Source organism: Lagenorhynchus albirostris, chromosome 7, assembly GCF_949774975.1.
Source record: "Lagenorhynchus albirostris chromosome 7, mLagAlb1.1, whole genome shotgun sequence".
NCBI lineage: Eukaryota > Metazoa > Chordata > Mammalia > Artiodactyla > Delphinidae > Lagenorhynchus > Lagenorhynchus albirostris.
Genome location: NC_083101.1, coordinates 107,841,812 through 107,863,085, shown reverse-complemented (window position 1 = coordinate 107,863,085; position 21,274 = coordinate 107,841,812). Strand labels below are relative to the sequence as shown.

Sequence of the window (21,274 nt, the reverse complement as noted above, 5' to 3'; positions counted from 1 at the left end):
GGGAGCAAATGTGAAGGCCAGACCTACGGGAACAGCACTCCTGAGGGGCGGCTGGGGGAGGGGAGGAATTCCTACATCCAGCAGGACCCACCTATGGATAGGGGTCCAGCAGCGATGGAGGAGACCCTGGGGGTGATGGGGGAGGGGCACAGAGGAACAGAACGGAACGTGGCCAATGCCTTCCCTGTCCACTTAGGCACCCGGAGCTTGTTGGGCCCCCAGGCCTCGTCCTCTGTCCTCTGAGCCTCCCTCCTGCCGTGCAGAGCCGAAGCCCCGCCCCTACACTCCCACCCAGGGCCCCACCTCTACACTCGGAGACCCCCTCTGAGACCCCCTCCAACGCGCTGGGCCTAAACCCCACCCACACACCCTCACTCAGGGCCCCACCTCCAAACTCCAGAACTCCACACTGCACAGGCTCTCCTTCCAACGTGCTGCCTCTCCCCTTCCACGCAGGTCCTAAGCAGAGGCCCCGCCCCACGCTCAAACATCACCCCCCCACCCGCCTAGGTCCTGCCCCACCCTAAACCCCACCACTGCCTAAGTTCCACCCCTTACCTAAACTCCACACCCATAGCAAGGCTTTTTTTTTCTTTTTTCCTCTTTTACATTCGGGCTCTGTTTTACCTTGTTGATTCATTCTTATTGATTCATTTATATTTTTATTTTTCCTAATAAATCTTTTATTTTTCTGATTTTATTTTATTCTTTATACTTTATTGTTCTCTCCTTTTGGCTTGTTCCCCCCGAACCCCCATTTTTTTTTCTCTTGTGGTTTTATTCTACCTTGTTGCAGTTGTTTCAATCATATTTCTAGTTTTCCTAATATATTTTTTATTTTTATTTTTTTTTGCGGTATGTGGGCCTCTCACTGTTGTGGCCTCTCCCGCCGTGGAGCACAGGCTCCGGACGCACAGGCCCAGCGGCCATGGCTCACAGGCCTAGCCGCTCCGTGGCATGTGGGATCTTCACGGACTGGGGCACGAACCCGTGTCTCCTGCATCGGCAGGCGGACTCTCAACCACTGCGCCACCAGGGAAGCCCCTAATATATTTTGATCTTTCTAATTTTATTTTGCTTTTTATTCTTTGATATTGTACTGCTCCTTTTTTTCTTTCTTTCCTTCTTTTTTTTTTGTGTGTGTACCACACCATGCAGCTTGTGGGATCTTGGTTGCTAGGCTGGAGGTCAGGCCCGAGCTCCTGTTGTGGGAGCTCTGAGTCCAAACCACTGGACTAACAGAGAACCTCAGACACCAGGGAATATTAATCAGAGTGAGGCCTCCTGGAGGGCCGAATCTCAGCACCAAGACCCACCTTTATCCAACTGCCTGAAAACTCCAGTGCTGGATGCCTCAGGCCAAACAACCAGTAAGACAGGAATACAGCACCACCCATCAAAAAAAATGAAATGACAAAAAAATGTTACAGACGAAAGAGCAAGGCAAAAACCTACAAGACCAAATAAATGAAGACAAAATAGGCAACCTACCTGAAAAAGAATTCAGAGTAATGATAGTAAAGATAATCCAAAATCTCAGAAACAGAATAGAGAAAATACAAGAAACGTTTAACAAGGATCTAAAAGAAGTAAAGTGCAAACAAACAGTGATGAACAACACAATAACTGAAGTTAAAAATACTCTAGAAGGAATCAATAGCAGAATAACTGAGGCAGAAGAACAGATAAGTGAGCTGGAAGATAAAATGGTGGAAATAACTGCCAGGGAGCAGAATAAAGAAAAAAGAATGAAAAGAATTGAGGACAGTCTCAGAGACCTCTGGGACAACATTAAACACACCAACATTCGAATTATAGGGGTCCCAGAAGAAGAGGAGAAAAATAAAGGTACTGAGAAAATATCTGAAGAGATTATAGTTGAAAACTTCCCTAACATGGGAAAGGAAAGAGTCAGTCGAGTCCAGGAAGCACAGAGACTCCCATACGGATAAATCCAAGAAGAAACATCCCAAGACACATATTAATCAAACTATCAAAAATTAAATAGAAAGAAAAAATATTAAAAGCAGCAAGGGAAAAGCAACAAATAACATACAAGGGAATCCCCATGAGGTTAACAGCTGATCTTTCAGCAGAAACTCTGCAAGCCAGAAGGGAGTGGCAGGACACATTTAAAGTGATAAAAGGGAAAAGGCTACAACCAAGATTATTCTGCCCAGCAAGGATCTCATTCATATTCGATGGAGAAATTAAAACCTTTACAGACAAGCAAGAGTTAAGAGAATTCAGAATCACCAAACCAGCTTTACAACAAATGCTAAAGGAACTTCTCTAGGCAGGAAACAAGAGAAGGAAAAGACCTACAATAACAAACCCAAAACCATTAAGAAAATGGTAATAGGAACATACCTATTGATAACTACCTTAAATGTAAATGGATTATGCTCCAACCAAAAGACATAGACTGGCTGAATGGATACAAACACAAGACTGGTACATATGCTGTCTACAAGAGACCCACTTCAGACTTAGGGACACATACAGACTGAAAGTGAGGGGATGGAAAAAGATATTCCATGCAAATGGAAATCAAAAGAAAGCTGCAGTAGCAATTCTCATATCAGACACAATAGACTTTAAAATAAAGACTATTACAAGAGACAAAGAAGGACACTACATAATGATCAAGGGATCAATCCAAGAAGAAGATATAACAATTGTAAATATATATGCACCCAACATAGAAGCACTTCAATACATAAAGCAAATGCTAACAGCCATAAAAGGGGAAATCAACAATAACACAATCATAGTAGGGGACTTTAACACCCCACTTTCACCAATGGACAGATCATCCAAAATGAAAATAAATAAGGAAACACAAGCTTTAAATGATACATTAAACAAGATGGACTTAATTGATGTTTATAGGACATTCCATCCAAAAACAACAGAATACAATTTCTTCTCAAGTGCACATGAAATATTCTCCAGGACAGACTATATCTTGGGTCACAAATCAAGCCTTGCTAAATTTAAGAAAACTGAAATCGTATCAAGTACCTTTTCTGACCACAACACTATGAAACAAGATATCAATTACAGGAAAAAAAAATGTAAAAAATAGAAACACATGGAGGCTAAACAATACACTCTTAAATAACCAAGAGATCACTGAAGAAACCAAAGAGGAAATCAAAAAATACCTAGAAACAAATGACAATGAAAACATGACGACCCAAAACCTATAGGATGCAGCAAAAGCAGTTCTAAGAGGGTAGCTTGTAGCAATAAAATCCTACCTCAAGAAACAAGAATAAAAAAAAATCTCAAATAAACAACCTAACTTTACACCTAAAGCAATCAGAGAAAGAAGAACAAAAAAACCCCAAAGTTAGCAGATGGAAAGAAATCATAAAGATCAGATCAGAAATAAATGAAAAATGAAGGAAACAATAGCAAAGATCAATAAAACTAAAAGCTGGTTCTTGAGAAGATAAACAAAATTGATAAACCCTTAGCCAGACTCATCAAGAAAAAAAGGGAGAAGACTCAAATCAACAGAATTAGAAATGAAAAAGGAGAAGTGACAACTGACATTGCAGAAATAGATAGGATCATGAGAGAATACTACAAGCAACTCTATGCCAATAAAATGGACAACCTGGAAGAAATGGACAAATTCATAGAAAAGCACAACCTTCTGAGACTGAACCAGGATGAAATACAAAATATACACAGACCAATCACAAGCACTGAAATTGAAACTGTGATTAAAAATCTTCCAGCATACAAAAGCCCAGCACCAGATGGCTTCACTGGTGAATTCTATCAAACATTTAGAGAAGAGCTAACACTTACCTTTCTCAAAGTCTTCCAAAATATAACAGAGGGAAGAACACTCCCAAACTCATTCTACGAGGCCACCATCACCCTGATACCAAAACCAGACAAAGATGTCACAAAGAAAGAAAACAAGGCCAATATCACTGATGAAAGAGATGCAAAAATACTCAACAAAATACTAGAAAATAGAATCCAACAGCACATTAAAAGGATCATACACCATGATCAAGTGGGTTTATCCCAGTAATGCAAGGATTCTTCAATATACACAAATCAATCATGTGAAACACCATATTAACCAACTGAAGGAGAAAAACCATAATGATCATCTCAATAGATGCAGAAAAATCTTTTGACAAAATTCAACATACATTATAAAAAATCTCCAGAAAGTAGGCACAGAGGGAACCTACCTCAACATAATAAAGGTCATATATGACAAACCCACAGCCAACATAATTCTCAATGGTGAAAAACTGAAACCATTTCCTCTGAGATCAGGAACAAGACAAGGTTGCCCACTCTCACCACAATTATTCAACATAGTTTTGGAAGTTTTAGCCACAGCAATCAGAGAAGAAAAAGGAATCCAAATCAGAAAAGAAGTAAAACTGTCACTGTTTGCAGATGACATGATACTATACATAGAGAATCCTAAACATGCTACCAGAAAACTACTAGAGTTCATCAATGAATTTGGTCGAGTAGCAGGATACAAAATTAATGCACACAAAATTCTTGCATTCCTATACACTAATGATGAAAAATCTGAAATAGAAATTAAGGAAACACTCTCATTTACCATTGCAACAGAAAGTATAAAATACCCAGGAATAAACCTACCTAAGGAGACAAAAATCCTGTATGCAGAAAACTATAAGACACTGATGAAAGAAATTAACGATGATAGAAACAGATGAAAAGATATACCATGTTCTTGGATTGGATGAATCAAAATTGTGAAAATGACTATACTACCTAAAGCAATCTACAGATGCAGTGCAATCCATATCAAACTACCAATGGCATTTTTCACAGAACTGGAACAAAAGATTTTACAATTTGTTGGAAACCCAAAAGACCCCGAAGAGCCAAAGCAATCTTGAGAAAGAAAAACGGAGCTGGAGGAATTAGGCTCCCGGACTTCAGACTATACTACAAAGCTACAGTAATCAAGACAGTATGGTACTGGCACAAAAACAGAAATATAGATTAATGGAACAGGATAGAAAGCCCAGAGAGCAACCCAAGCACATATGGTCACCTTATCTTTGATAAAGGAGGTAAGAGTATACAATGGAGAAAAGACAGCCTCTTCAATAATTGGTGTGAAAAACTGGACAGCTATATGTAAAACAATGAAATTAGAACACTTCCTAACACCATACACAAAAATAAACTCAAAATGGATTAAAGACCTAAATGTAAGGCCAGACACTATCAAACTCTTAGAGGAAAACATAGGCAGAACACTCTATGACATAAATCACAGCAAGATCTTTTTTGACCCACCTCCTAGAGAAATGGAAATAAAAACAAAAATAAACACATGGGACCTAATGAAGCCTAAAAGCTTTTGCACAGCAAAGGAAACCATAAACAAGAAGAAAAGACAACCCTCAGACTGGGGGAAAATATTTGCCAATGAAGCAATTGACAAAGGATTCATCTCCAAAATTTACATGTAATTCATGCAGGTCAATATCAAAAAAACAAACAACCCAATCCAAAAATGGGCAGAAGACCTAAACAGACATTTCTCCAAAGAAGATATACAGATGGCCAACAAACACATGAAAGGATGGTCAACATTACTAATCATTAGAGTAATGCAAATCAAAACTACAATAAGGTACCACCTCACACCGGTCTGAAGAAAAGGGAACCCTCTTGCACTGTTGGTGGGAATGTAAATTGATATAGCCACTATGGAGAACAGTATGGAGGTTCCTTAAAAAACTAAAAATAGAACTACCATATGACCCAGCAGTACCACTATTGGGCATATACCCTGAGAAAACCATAATTCAAAAAGAGTCATATACCACAATGTTCATTGCAGAACTATTTTCAATAGCCAGGACATGGAAGCAACCTAAGTGTCCATAGACAAAGGAATGGATAAAGGAGATGTGGCACATATATAAAATGGAATATTATTCATCCATAAAAAGAAGTGAAACTGAGTTATTTGTAGTGAAGTGGATGGACTTAGAGTCTGTCATACAGAGTGAAGTAAGTCAGAAAGAGAAAAACAAATGCCATATGCTAACACACATATATGGAATGTAAAAAAAAAAAATGGTTCTAATGAACCTAAGGGCAGGACAGGAATAAAGATGCAGACATAGAGAATGGACTTGAGGACACGGGGAGGGGGAAGGGTAAGCTGGGATGAAGTGAGAGAGTGGCATGGACATATATACACTACCAAATGTAAAACAGATAGCTAGTGGGAAGCAGCTGCATAGCACAGGGAGATCAGCTCGGTGCTTTGTGACCACCTAGATGGATGGGATAGGGTGGGGCGGGGGAGGGAGATGCAAGAGAGAGTGGATTTGGGGATATATATATATGCATATAGCTGATTCACTTTGTTATACAGCAGAAACTAACACAACATTGTAAAGCAATTATACTCCAGTAAAGATGTTGAAAAAAAAAAGAAAAAAAGAAACCAAATCTAAAAATACAGGGTGCAGAATTTAAATCTGTGAACATTTCAGGTGTTCATCTACAGTTTTAGAAAGACTTATTTTTTTTTGAAGTTTTCAACTTTTTTTTTTACATCTTTATATATAATTGCTTTATATATATATTTGTATAATTGCTTTACAATGGTGTGTTAGTTTCTGCTTTATAACAAAGTGAATCAGCTATACATATACATATGTTCCCATATCCCTTCCCTCTTGAGTCTCCCTCCCTCCCACCCACCCTCCCTCTCCTACCCCTCTAGGTGGTCACAAAGCACCGAGTTGATCTCCCTGTGCTATGCGGATGCTTCCCACTAGCTATCTATTTTATTTTTGGTAGTGTATGTATGTCCATGCCACTCTCTCACTTTGTCCCAGCTTACCCTTCCCCCTCCCCATATCCTCAAGTCTGTTCTCCAGTAGGTCTGCATCTTTATTCCCATCTTGCCCCTAGGTTCTTCATGACCATTTTTTTTTTTGATTCCATATATATGTGTTAGCATATGGCATTTGTTTTCCTCTTTCTGACTTACTTCACTCTGTATGACAGACTCTAGGTCCATCCACCTCACTACAAATAACTCAATTTCGAGAAAGGCTTATTTTTAAGAGATTTTTCTTGTTAAAATGACCTTGTATTACATGAAAATAGAAAATACAGTTTTTTCAAAAAATAACTGTGAATTTTATTCAAGAAGCATTGTGTCTGGATGGATAGGAATAATTAAAATGGATAAAGAAGATTCTAACACTTTCCCTGAAAAAAAATATATGCAGAAATGAGTAATAGGTACACATTCCATTCTGGGGATAGAATGAGTTATAGCAGAAGAGACTGTATGAAAATTGCACTTGTGATGTGGGAGAAAAGGATTAATATAGAGAAATATTACAGATGAAAAGACAGAAACCACAGAGACATAGTGAAGGCGAACAATGTTATTTCTAGATAAAGAGAATGGTCATTGGAGACAGAATGAAAAAACCTAACGAAAATGCAATAAATATATAGGAGGAATACACAAACAGGTGATTGCTGACAGAGTACTTTCTGCCTGAATCCAAATTAGTTTTAAGGTTATCAAAGACCAACTGAGGGCCTAAACAATAGAGTCAAAGGAAAGAAACAAAATCTAGAAAAAGCTGGTAGATAGTCTAGTGAAATAATATTTTATTGTCTATGGATGTACTTTTATTTTCTATGCAATTGCTTTTTGTCTGTTAAACTGGTTTCCAGTTTCTAATGATTCCTGGAAACTTCTATTTCAGGATGGAGGATCGAGCACAGTTTTCTTCTCTCCAAATGCATAAAAATGATATTATTGAATAAAAATGAGACTAGATATATCACACCAAAGAGAACGAGAGGGAAGTCAGAATTGGTTTAATCACATAAAATATAGAAGGCAGAAGAAAATGGTTGACAGACAAAACAGAGAAAAGTCTAAAATAAACGATGATTAGAACTGCATGGAGAAGGAAGCTAAGTGCTAAGAGGCACAAAGTTCACGGTCATCATCCACAGGAAAGGAGGTGGGTAGTTAGGTTGGGCAGCAGGGGAGGCCATAGACGCCTGTCTCAGGAAGCTCCCTGCTCCCTTATTCATAGTCCCCTAGAGCCGGGATGGCCTGGAATTTCCATGGGTTTGAAGGATGCACATAACTTTTTTTTTCCTTTTGCAAACATAGCTTATTAAGGTGATTGGAAATAATATGATTCTATAAGCAATGCTGACTTTTTAAATGTTTTCTTTTTCCAGCTTTATTGAGATATAAAAGGCATACAACATTGTGTAAGTTCAAGATGTACAACGTGTTGATTTGATACTGCAATAAGATGATGACTTTAGCATTAGCTAACACCTCCATCATCACATAATTACTGTTTCTTTTTTGTGGTGAGAACTTTTAAGTCTATAATAGAGTACTGTTAACTATAATCTCAAGGCTATACATTAGATTCCCAGAATTTATTCAACTTCTCTTTGCAAAAAAAAAAAAAAAAAAGTAACTGGGGAAAACAGGGTTCCTGCCAGTACCTCAAAACGAAAGTCATCGCTATTCTGGCATTTGGAGAACCCCAGACCAAAGCCTCGCCACTCAACACTCACCTAAAGCAAAGCTGTGCCCAGGGCAGTATCATCTCTGTCAGATTTCCTTTCCCAGAGAGAGAAACAGCAGAAAACTATCTCTCTCCATACACAGCAGACAAAACATGTATCAGCACCTGGGCAAATCAACTCAGCCCTTCCTCAATGACAAAGCATTTCCATCACATGCAAGAAAACTAATGGCTTCAAGAGAGTGAACAAGATGAATAAACATAATTATTCCTGCAGGAAAAAAAGAGAAACTATTGGGCAGAAAAGAAAAACAGAAGAGGTAGAATGCAAGAATGGAGGCGTCCAATTAGCAGTCTAGTTAGTGCAAAGAACTTTCATAGCACCTTCTTTGTAAAAGGCCTGGAAAGCCATCAAAGAGATTAAACAGATGCTCACTGGAAGTGACCAATTATCCTTTTGCAGTGTTTGCCTCAAAGAAGTAGAATTGTGCTGAAGGTCTGTTGAGGCTATTCATCACTAATATTTTTGGACAATTTAATTTTTACCCAATTCAGGTACACGATTTTTACTATTATCATAAAACAACAAACAGATAAACATACAAAATAACACCCGCCTGGCAATGTGCAACACAACCTTCCTGCAGTTTGTGTGGCTTATGCCTGGTACTGCAGTGTTTTCTCTCAAACAAATAGGATTTTTAAAAGGTGTACTTATTTTAGAGAAATGATACAAAATAGTACAAATAAGTATCATAATTTTGTTTAAAGAAAAATGTCTACATCTAGAGTTTTTCAAACTTAGCAGTATATAAAAGAGCAAATACAAAGTTACTTTTTTTTTTTTTTTTGCGGTATGCGGGCCTCTCACTGTTGTGGCCTCTCCCGTTGCGGAGCACAGGCTCCAGACGCGCAGGCTCAGCGGCCATGGCTCACGGGCCCAGCCGCTCTGCGGCATGTGGGATCTTCCCGGACCGAGGCACGAACCCGTGTCCCCTGCATCGGCAGGCGGACTCTCAACCACTACGCCACCAGGGAAGCCCCAAAGTTACATTTTAATAAAGTCATTTTATAGTTTTTTAATAATTGTTCTTTTCTATGGTCTGGAAGGTAAATTTTGTTTTAATGTAAATGTACTTGTGAAAACAATCACAAATTTAAAATCAGTATTCCAGAAATAAATTTTATAATAATGTATTTGAGACAAATAATTATCAATAATATTATTGTTAAATGTTGATAATTTGAAAGGCGAAAATGCTGTCACATTATTATAATTTGCACTTCATTGTTAATTAGGTTGAATATTCTAATTTATCTTCTGCAAATTGTCTGCGAATGTCTCTACTAAGATTTTTTTTTTCCTTGTATGAAATTTATAAATTCCTGAAAGGTCAAACATACAGATTTTTCTCAATAATTTTATATTTTAAAAACATTTTCCTATTGTCTGATCAGTTATCTAGGTATTTTCTAGGTTGTTTTTTTTTTTTCATTAAGATTTTAATCCATGTCCAGTGGTCAGGACTCCGTGCTTCCACTGCAGGGACATGGGTTCCATCCCTGGTCGGGGAACTAAGGCCCTGCATGCTGCACAGCACAGCAAAAAAAAAATAATAATAATAATAATTTTTTTTTAATCCATGAAGAAGTGAATACTAAATCATTTAAGTTATTGTAACATATTGTCACATCTGTTTGGCAAATTTCTGTTCCTATTCTTTTTTAAAAAATATATAGTTAATTTTGCTCCTTTATTTTTTTCAAAAAAACTTAGACTAGTGGAATATCACATTATTGATAGACATGCCCCTAAAGTCTCACAGTATTAATTCCTGGCTTTTGACAAATTGGAAGGGAAAGCATATATAATACCCACTTTAAATTAGTTCATTTGATTCAGTAGGCACATTTTTTAAAAGAGAAAGAAAATAGACAAGGGAATAGAGGGGAAGGTGGTAGGGTGATGATCGAAATAGGTGAAGGAGATTAAAAGTTATGAACTTCCAGCTGTAAAATAAATAAGTCAATGGTGATGTAATGTACAGCATAGGGAATATAGTCAACAATGTTGTAACAACTTTGTATGGTGACAGATGGTACCTAATCTCATTGCGATCATCATCTCATAATGTATAAACATATCAAATCATGAGATTGTACACAAACTAATGTAATGTTGTATGGTCCAAAGAAGACTAATTGTGAGAGCTATTAATATGAGAATATATTTCTTCTTTCAAGACATATCTTTGACCACTATAGTGCTTGGAGGATTATTGGAAATAAGCTTTAGAATTTGGGGGGAAATCAATTTGAAAATTTATCTTGTTTAATCATCTGTCATACAGAGTAAAGTAAGTCAGAAAGAGAAAAGCAAATACCATATGCTAACACATATATATGGAATCTAAAAAAATAAAAAGGTTCTGACAAACCTAGGGGCAGGACAGGAATAAAGATGCAGATGTAGAGAATGGACTTGAGGACATGGGGAGGGGGAAAGGTTAGCTGGGGTGAAGTGAGAGAGTGGCATGAACTTATATACACTACCAAATGTAAAACAGATAGCTAGTGGGAAGCAGCCGCATAGCACAGGGAGATCAGCTCGGTGCTTTATGACCACCTAGAGGGGTGGGATAGGGAGGGTGGGAGGGAGGGAGATGCAAGAGGGAGGAGATATGGGGATATATGTATATGTATAGCTGATTAACTCTGTTACAGGGCAGAAACTAGCCCACTACTGTAAAGCAATCATACTCCAATAAAGATGTTAAAACATAATAAAAAATAAAACACATGTCATATATTGTAGTAAGTAAAACAATTACCTTTAAAATTGGGTCTGATTCTTGCATCATACCCCGATGTCCTTCCCATTAATTTATCCAGAAAGTCAGAAGGTGACATTGGGGGACTTCGAGACCTTGCACTATCTGTTTCCTTTGTTGCAACCAAGCTGCAAATGAGAAAAAATAATACAGATTTTACCCAAAGAAAAAGTCTTCCTAACAGTTGTTACCTAGAAATAGAAAATAAAAATGCTAAGCAAAAAAAAAAGAAAAAAAAAAAAAACCAACTTTATGTTCAATAAAACAAAAAAATACAGTTTGGGGCTTCCCTGGTGGCACAGTGGTTGAGAGTCCGCCTGCCAATGCAGGGGACACGGGTTCGTGCCCCGGTCCGGGAAGATCCCACATGCCGCAGAGCGGCTGGGCCCGTGAGCCATGGCCACTAAGCCTGCGCGTCCGGAGCCTGTGCTCCGCAACGGGAGAGGCCACAACAGTGAGAGGCCCATGTACCACACACACAAAAAAAAATACAGTTTGAAAACAATAAAACAACAAAAAAAGGTTTATATACTGTATAGTGAATATTATCATAGTAACAGATAGGTATTTATAGATTTACAGTCAGAATTTATCATTTTTCACATGTATTCAGTAGTGACAATATTTGAGTTAAGTCTGGAAACAAAGCCACTCCAAATTATTAGGCTTCCAAAATTTGTATTTATCCAAATTTGATTTCTGATTGCAATTTTTAGCTAAAATTATCCTAAGTTGTTCAGACATAAGAAAATATGAAAGTTCAGCTGTGAAATACAATTCTTATTGCTTTTATAGAGGAAAAGAACATCACCTTTCAAGTTTTAAGAATTGTTCTCAACAGTAATAAAACTTCGGTCCTATAGATTAAACAACAATGTTCTTTTCTTCAATTAGAGTGAGTGCTTCCTATATTAGTAACATACTCAGTTCAATTCATTCTGCTTTCACTTGGTGTCATTCATACGCAGTACATTTTGTTCAGACCTAAAATTTGTGCATGGAGTTTGAGAAATTACCATAAATGTGGTCTGTGCAGTCGGCTATTATGGAATGAGAACCTGTGTCCAGGAAAGTTAAAGGGTTATTGTATTTTTTTCATTCAAACATTTTCCTTTTTCTGCAGCTGCTCATCCTAGAAGCCCACAAATGACTGAACCCCCGACCAGCTCCTCATTTACCTAGGTTGGTCCCAGAAGGTCTAGGCCTACTTGCTAATATCAAATGATTCTTTTTATCCACAGAGTTTGCTCAGAAAAGTGAAGCAGGCTTTCTGAACACACATCTGTTTGAAATATTTATATTCAACCTGATGTTACTTCCTGGCGATTGTCCGTCATCACGTCCTCCCAGCTCTGTCACTCAACTTAGAGCATCGCCAAACCCTGAACCTTTGTGGTCACTCTCAGCAGTATCAAGTTATTAAATTCCTCCTGCCAGAATGTTTAATAAGAAGGGAAAATAAACCTTAGAGCCATCACCATTAAATCGTCTACCACACACATATATTCAGTAATTCATAATCACAACGGTAAAATCCAATATCAATGGTAATGTGAGAACAATATTTCTGAAAGTATAGTATCACAGTTAACAGCACCTATTAACTCTTGCCCTGTTCTAGAGGATATATCTAGTTCTGGACATTCTGAATCACTTATCTTCTCAATAACTTTGATTCTGTCTTTCTTTCTTTCTCTCTAAACAGAAGCTTCTTCTCTCCCTATTCTTCTGGTTCCATATTACTTTGTAAGCCTTTATCTCTGATTATTACTGGTCAGTTGAACTCCTTGCCATGCTGATCCCTGGAAAGTTTATTCTAATGTCATCATCATCATCATCATGAAAGGAAAAACAACACTCCTCTCCTCTCAGTAACTCCAGAACTTTCTTCTACCATCTGGTTTTAAGTAACTTTTACCTGCCCTCTTAAGTAGCATTTGTCCACTTTCCATGGCCCAAGAACAGCAGGCAGAAGAAGGCATTGTCAGAGCTCTCCTAGCTACATATTACTGCTTCTAAACTATTCCCTGTATTTCCTTTGCAAAACCCTTCCTTTCAGTTGTCAGAAAATAGTACATTCTTTCACCAACGAATAAACCAACTTACCTGGCTCTGAACCAGTAATACTGTGTCTCTCTACTTTTTTTAAAAAAATTATAGTTAACTATGTATGCTGAATTGGCATTCCCTCACATTTTGCACTGAATGGGGGAGATTATCATAGGTTATCCATGTCAGCCCTATATGCAGTGACATGTATCCTTAGAAGAGAGATGCAGAGGTATATTTGATGGCAGGCAGAAGAGGGAAGGCAGTGTGGCCGAGAAGCAGAGATTAGAGTGATGTGGCCGTAGCCAAGAATGCCGGCGGTCAACAGAGGCTGGAATAGGAAGGGACTGAGTCTCCCCTAGAACCTCTGAGGGAGCATGGTCCTCCTCACATCTTGTTTTGGGCCCAGTGAACTGATTTCAGACTTCTGGCATCCAGAACTCTGAGAAAATAAATTTCTGCAGTTTTATGCCACCCAGTTTGTAGTAAATTGTTACAGCAGTCAGAGGAACCTACAAGAAGCCTTCCTGTGAATTTTTCATTTTAGTTACTGTACCGTTCAAATCCAAAATTTCTCTGCTGTTCTTTCTGTAATTTCTATCTCTCTGTTGGTATTTTGTATTTGGTGAGACATTATTGTCATACTTTCTCTCCAGTTCTTTGGGCATGGTTTCTTTTAGCTCTTTGAATGTTTTTAAAATAGCTGATTTACGGTCTTTGCCTAGTAATTGACTTTTCTGAACAAATTCTGTAAAGTCTATATTATTTATCATATATGACTATGTGATATCTTTTCACTTAGCTTAGAGATCAGCTAATAATTGGACAGGGATTTTTTAAAATTCCCAGGACCAATAAATCTCATAGTATTTGCTGGGGGTCCTGAGTTCATGGGGTTTTGCTTCAACTTTGAGTCAGGCAGTTGACAAATCTGCCTTAGCCTTTACCTCCTATTTACACAGGGCCCAAAGGCCTCCAGAGTTGAGAATTCAGGGTCTCTCTGGGTTCTTCCTGAGCATGCATACAGCCCTGGGTGTATTCATTTGCCAGGACTCTCTTAACAAATTACCACTGACTGGGTGGTTTAAACAACAGAAATTAATTTTCTCAATTCTGGAGGCTAGGAATCCAAGTTGTTGGCAGGGCTAGTTTCCTCTGAGGGCCTCCATCCTTGCTTGTAGGTGGCCGTCTTCTCTCTGTGTCTTCACATGGTCCTTCCTCTTTGTGTGTCTATGTCTTAATCTCTTCCTAGAAGGACACCAGTCATATCAGATTAGGGTCCACCAATTTGACTCCATTATACCTTAATTATCTACAAATAAAGTCATGTTCTGAGATATTGGGAGTTAGAACTTAAACATGTGAAATTTTGGAAGGATGCAGTTCAGCCCACCATACGGAATGCTCACAGCCTTGTACATAATGTGTGGACTTCTAGATGCCCAAGAATATGTGGAGCTTTTCTAAACCCCTATGAATATATCATTCTGCTGCTTTTTCTTTTCCTTTTTTTTTTTTTTTGCAGTACGCGGGCCTCTCTCTGTTGCAGCCTCTCCTGCTACGGAGCACAGGCTCCGGACGCGCAGGCTCAGGAGCCATGGCTCTCAGGCCCAGCCGCTCCGCGGCATGTGAGATCTTCCTGGACCGGGGCACGAACCCGTGTCCCCTGCATCAGCAGGCGGACTCTCAACCACTGCGCCACCAGGGAAGCCCTGCTGCTTTTTCTTTTAAGATTCATGGTTAGTCTGCACCCACTGTTCTCTACTGCCTCAGGTACTCATGACGTTAAAAATTTGACAAACATCTCCAGGAAAGGGTAAGCTCCAAGTTAGGTCAAATAAAAGTCTTGTGAGTGGGGTATCCCAGAAAACCTCCAGACAGGTTAAATAATGACAATTTTCCAAGAATATGGTTTTAAAGGAATTCAAACTCCATTCTGTCCCCTCTGGTAGCTGCCAGGCTGCTGTTTTTACTGTTATTGTAGGCTATTGGCTTACAATGCTACCGTGGAGCTCGAGACAGGGGGATGGGAATAGGGCAAGTTATAACACCAGAAATCCCACTGTTCTTACCAAGATTCAGATGTTTTTCTTGATTAAACTAATTCGTGGATTACTGCACATCTCTGATTAATTACCAGAGTTCTGAACAAGTTGTCACTTTTTTTGACAGTTTTCTCACTGCTTTTACAAAGAAGGGAATTTACAGAGGTCGGTATTCCACTAATTTTGTTATCACTGATCTGACAGTGTGTTCCTAGATTTCTTTTTATATTTGTTTTTATTGTATTTGTGTTTTAAAGAGCCACACTCCTCGCAGCTCCATCCATCTTTCTCTCTGGATAATTGTAGTCACTCCTGTGGTAACAGCTAACTCTCATAATACTATTTTGTAAGACTCTAAAAAAAAATCTTTTCTCATAAGTAATGTAAAGATTTGCTTTTAAAAGAAAAGATACAGAGTTTACCTTCTGGGTTTCCCCATAACAAATAGTCAACACTTGTAATTGACTAAATACCAGTAAATATTCTATTAAGAGACATTCTTTTGATGTTATACTTAAAAATTAATAAAATCCCTAATATAATTTGATTAATGAGCTTTGAGAAGAATACATGAAATACACATTGGACTGAGATGGAGTGAAGGTAGGTAAGAGATGATAAATTATTTTAAAATTATAATATATAAACTTTTTAAAGACTTGTATAAGCTGAGAGGTTTACTAACAATACAATGAAAGCAACTTATAACAATAAAATTGTAAAGATATACCTTCTCATGCCAAAATGTATTTAAATATCTGTTAAATGTTGAAACAATGAATTCTGAGTTCTCATACAATTTGTTAGGTGCAAAGCACTCTGTTAGGAATGGTTAAGTATGTGAATCTGTAGTGTTCACAGTTCAGTAGATTACTCTGTCTGGGCCCATCTGGGTTCTACAGAGAATCCTTGGGAAGGATCAGAGCACAGAAGCTGGGAAGTGAGATTATAGTGAGAAGAATGATAGGCTGGCTCCTTTGTTCCTGCCACTTCGAGCAAAACCTTCATGTTTTATAACAGGGATTCACAACCAAGCTCTGCATGATAATACCTATTAATAAATGAGAAAATTCTGAGCAGAGAAATAGTCCAGATTTCTTTACTAGTTATATTTCTTTCAGTGACACGAGAGCCATTCAGTGACTTATGGACAATTGATTTTATTTCTAAAGATTCACAGTTTTGACTCAAAAGGAATTACTGTTGGCAAAATTACATTGGGTATTTGGCTAAAAAGCATTTCTACACAGGCTATCCCTTTGCTTCTGAAAATGGTGGAGTCTGTGCATATGGGGAGACTTCTAATCACCTACAACTCTTGCTCTGGTATATTTCTCCTAGAACTTTCTTCCTATTACAGTAATATCTAGCACCATGGAGACTAGCACCGTAGGAAAAATGGTAGACTGTCTTCAGACAACTGTAATCATTTAAGAGAGCTTATAGTAATAAATACATACATACACAGTATGAGGCTCTGTGTGACCAATCTGAGCTCTTACTCTAATCTTTAAATAGTCAATATCATCTATACTTACATATTCAAAAACATTTTTCTTAAGTTGTTAAAACTCAGGGTGGGGGGAGCTACCATATGATGCAGCAATCCCACTCCTGAGCATATATCCAGACAAAAACATGGTTCGAAAGGATACATGCACCCCAATGTTCATTGCAGCACTGTTTACAACAGCCAAGACAAGGAAGGAACCCATCGACAGATGAATGGATAAAGATGTGGCACGTATATACAATGGAATATTACTCAGTCATTAAAAATAATGAAATAATGCCATTTGCAGTAACATTGGTGGACCTGGAGATTATCACACTAAATGAAGTAAGTCAGACAGAGAAAGACAAATATCATATGATATCACTTACATGCGGAATACTTTAAAAAATGATACAAATGAACTTATTTACAAAACAAAAATGGACACACAGACTTAGAAAACAAACTTATGGTTACCAAAGGGGAAAGGGGGAGGGGGAGGGATAAATCAGGAGCTTGGGATGAACATACACACACTACAATATATAAGATAGACAACCAACAAGGACCTACTGTGTAGCACAGGGAACTCTACTCAATATTCTGTAATAACCTAAACGGGAAATAATTTGAAAAAGAATAGATATATGTATACGCATAACTGAATTACTTTGCTGTACACCTGAAACTAACACAACATTGTAAATCAACTATACTCCAGTATAAAAAAAAAAATTCTTAAAAGGAAAAAAAACTCAGGTTAGGGGGAGGCAGTAAGAAGAAATCTAAGTTGCATTTAGAGTAGATTTTGGGGGTTTTTGTTTTAAGATTTTTTTTTTTGATGTGGACCATTTTTAAAGTCTTTATTCAATTTGTTACAGTGTTGCTTCTGTTTTATGTTTTGGTTTTTTGGCCCTGAGGCTTGTGGGATCTTAGCTCCCAGACCAGGGATCGAACCCACATCCCCCTGCAGTGGAAGGAGAAGTCTTAACTACTGGACCACCAGGGAAGTCCCTAGAATGGATTTTGGATAAGAAACTTTATTATGAAGTCCATTTTTTTTTGTCTAAACCTTGTCTTTCAACATATTTATAGCAAGTTACTAAGTTGTTAGCAAATGACTCATGATCAGTATTTTTGAAGGAAGCATCTTTGGATATTTTAGAAGTCTTTTATTTATGAAAATCTCAAAACAATCTCTGCACAAATTTGCCTGGCTCCCACACTTGGCTTGTCTTTTCTATGCTGTGCCAAGTACTGAATTTACTATTAACTTTCTTGGAAACTCTAGGTGGGCTCATACACATTCCCATCAATTTACACATTTTTCACTTAAGAATCTTATATATTCTTATTTTTATAATGACTTGTCACTTGAAAGTTCAGAGACTTCAATTTCTGAGAGACTGGCAGAAGCCTATATTTTTTAAGCATTAAAATCAAATACCAAAATCCATCAAAAAGATAAGTCTCTCCCCCTCCCCTTCTATCCCCTCCCTTCCTCTTTAATGAGACAAGAAAGTAAAATATATCCACTTTTGGAGGGCAGAAATAACTGCTAAATAGAGATGCTGTAAAGATGGATTTAATATAATTGTCCATACTTATTTCACTCCGCTAAATGCACCTTAAAATTGAGAGAAAATATGAAAGCTGTAGCTAGGAAACGTAATATGGGTTTGAGATGAGTCTTGGCACGAGGGCCACAAATCTCTGTGCATCTATTTTCATGAGTTGATTTGCACAGAAGCACAGTGACTTATGGGGAATAAATCAGTGCCCAGACTCTTGAGGCAGAGAAGGTTTGGGGTATAAGGGGGAAAGACAGTTGACTATGTATTCTCTAGCTTTATAAACCAGTCCTATGGGGTTACAACACTTAGTGAAAAAAAAATTGTCACAGTTACTATTATTTGGAACTTTCTGAGCTGCAGACACAAGCAATTGATATTTCAAGCCCACAGTTTGAAAAATAAAACCCAGAATTGAAGAGATGAACATTCTTTCCAATTCTTTATGGCTTTAGTCTCTTTATGGGAGAACTAAAGAGAAACTGAAACATCTGTGAATACGTGATGTTTTGAGCATTTCACGCTAAAGCATCCTGCCTTAGAAGAGGACAGATTGTTTACCATGATGACACAGGCAGTGAAGCAGGCTTTAAGTTGATTGTTTAATATTAATTATTTTAAAAGGAGGCCAAAGTGGAAGAATATAAAAGGACTATTCTAGAATACCCTTGGAGGCTCAGAGAAATAACTCAAAATTAAAAGGGTACTGGGATCTTGATTCTTCCCACTGTGAGCAATGTGCCAGTGAAATATGATTATCATTTTAAAGCGATTTCATTTCTCTCTGCAGTTTGATGAGGCTTGGGTTATTTTAAATTCACCTAACAATAAAAATGGTAGCTGCTTCCTGATCTCTCAGGCACAGAATTCATGTATATATATGATATCATTTTATTCTCATAACAACTTTTCTAGTTAGATATTATTACCTATGTATTACAGATGAAGACACTAAGGTAAAGAGGTTTTTTCCCAGGCCACTCAGATATTAAATTTATAAGCCAATATTTTATTTTTATTTTTTTATCTTATTTATTCTATTTTTTTAATTAATTAATTAATTAATTTTTGGCTGCATTGGGTCTTCGTAGCTGTGTGTGGGCTTTCTCTTGTTGCAGCAAGCAGGGGCTACTCTTCATTGTGGTGTGTGGTCTTCTCATTGCGGTGGCTTCCCTTGTTGCGGAGCACGGGCTCTAGGCACGTGGGCTTCAGTAGTAGTGGCACACGGACTCAGTAGTTGTGGCGTGCGGGCTCTAGAGCGCAGGCTCATTAGTTGTGGTGCACGGGCTTATTTGCTCCACGGCATGTGGCATCTTCCCGGACCAGGGCTAGAACCCGTGTCACCTGCATTGGCAGGTGGATTCTTAACCACTACACCACCAGGGAAGTCCCTATAAGCCAATATTTTAAATCAAATTAAACTTCCCACTGAAAACACTAGACAAGGTTAAAAAGAAAAAACTGTGCATCAGAGAGCTAAAAACACAGTGAAAAGTCACATGGCTAAGATCTAAGACAAGGAAACTTACAGAAGTGAGTTTCCCTTAAGGATGGCAATAAACTTCAGAGTACCAGCTGAGAGGTTAACAATCTGTGTACAAGTTTTGAAAGCTTTATGGATTTTAGGGGGACAAAAAGGCGTGAACTCCCATGAGGTGGTCTGAGATCGCAAAGAATTACAGCTGCTGAGTAAGAATGAAACAAATACAGAAGTCTTAGCAGGAAGCTAAGCATAGCTTGGAATTGTCTCCATTTCTGAAACTGGAATAAAATAATCACAGACTGCTAGAAACCTAGCTCTCTGATAAAAGCAAACATACATTAAACTCCTGCTATTCCCACACAAGCTTGTTTCTCTTCCATTCTTTTCAAACCTGGTTAATGGTAACAAAATCTTTACATTTCTCAGCTGGAAAATCTTTGATAACTCTTGACTCCTCTTGTATTCCACATATCATATCCTTCCAGTTGGTCCTACCTTATAATTTTATCCATAATCCAACCACATCTCACCATATCCTCTTCAGCTCCTCTGGTACAACCTACTGCTAGGCATTACCTTTGGAATACTCATTGGTCTTCTATTCATTTAATTAAATTCTACTTATCTTTGTGATCTTGGTTTAAGCATCATTTCCTCAGGAAGCCTTACCTATTCTATCTTATTCTGCAAAATCCTGTTACAATATTTATCAAATTTGTATCTCATTAACAGCACTTGTTACAATTGTATTTTTTTTTTTGCGGTACACGGGCCTCTCACTGTTGCGGCCTCTCCCCGTTGCGGAGCACAGGCTCCAGACGCGCAGGCTCAGCGGCCATGGCTCACGGGCCCAGCCGCTCTGCGGCATGTGGGATCCTCCCGGACCGGGGCACGAACCCACGTCCTCTGCATCGGCAGGCAGACTCTCAACCACTGCGCCACCAGGGAAGCCCATGTAATTGTATTTTTAATAAGATTAATCAATCAATGTCTATCTCTGACTTTATAGGATCTTATATTTAAGCAAAACTCATGACTGTTGCATGTGTTTTAATAGCCCCAGAAGTAATCCAGAGCACCCACAGTAAATAACTGGATAAGTATTTTTGAAATGAATTAACTAAATATAGTGATGGAGAGGTCAAACATTATACACCAGAGAGTGTCCAACATTTTCATCCTTCTGTCCTTCTGCCCAAGTTAGGAGTGATGCTTATGAATAATCAGGGAAGAACC

General features: G+C 38.1%; 1 protein-coding gene across 3 annotated transcripts in view; it reads right to left on the bottom strand.

Annotated features, from left to right (window-relative positions):
* Positions 1 to 21,274, bottom strand: part of GLRA3 (glycine receptor alpha 3) — a 156,544-nt gene that overhangs the window by 114,290 nt on the left and 20,980 nt on the right. For 2 of the 3 annotated variants that reach the window (XM_060153621.1, XM_060153622.1), the window contains exon 2: positions 11,396 to 11,523. In XM_060153621.1, coding sequence (XP_060009604.1) covers positions 11,396 to 11,523 — 128 coding nt within the window. Of the gene's footprint in view, positions 1 to 11,395; positions 11,524 to 21,274 lie in introns of those variants that run through there. The other variant, XM_060153625.1, reaches the window with a different exon arrangement.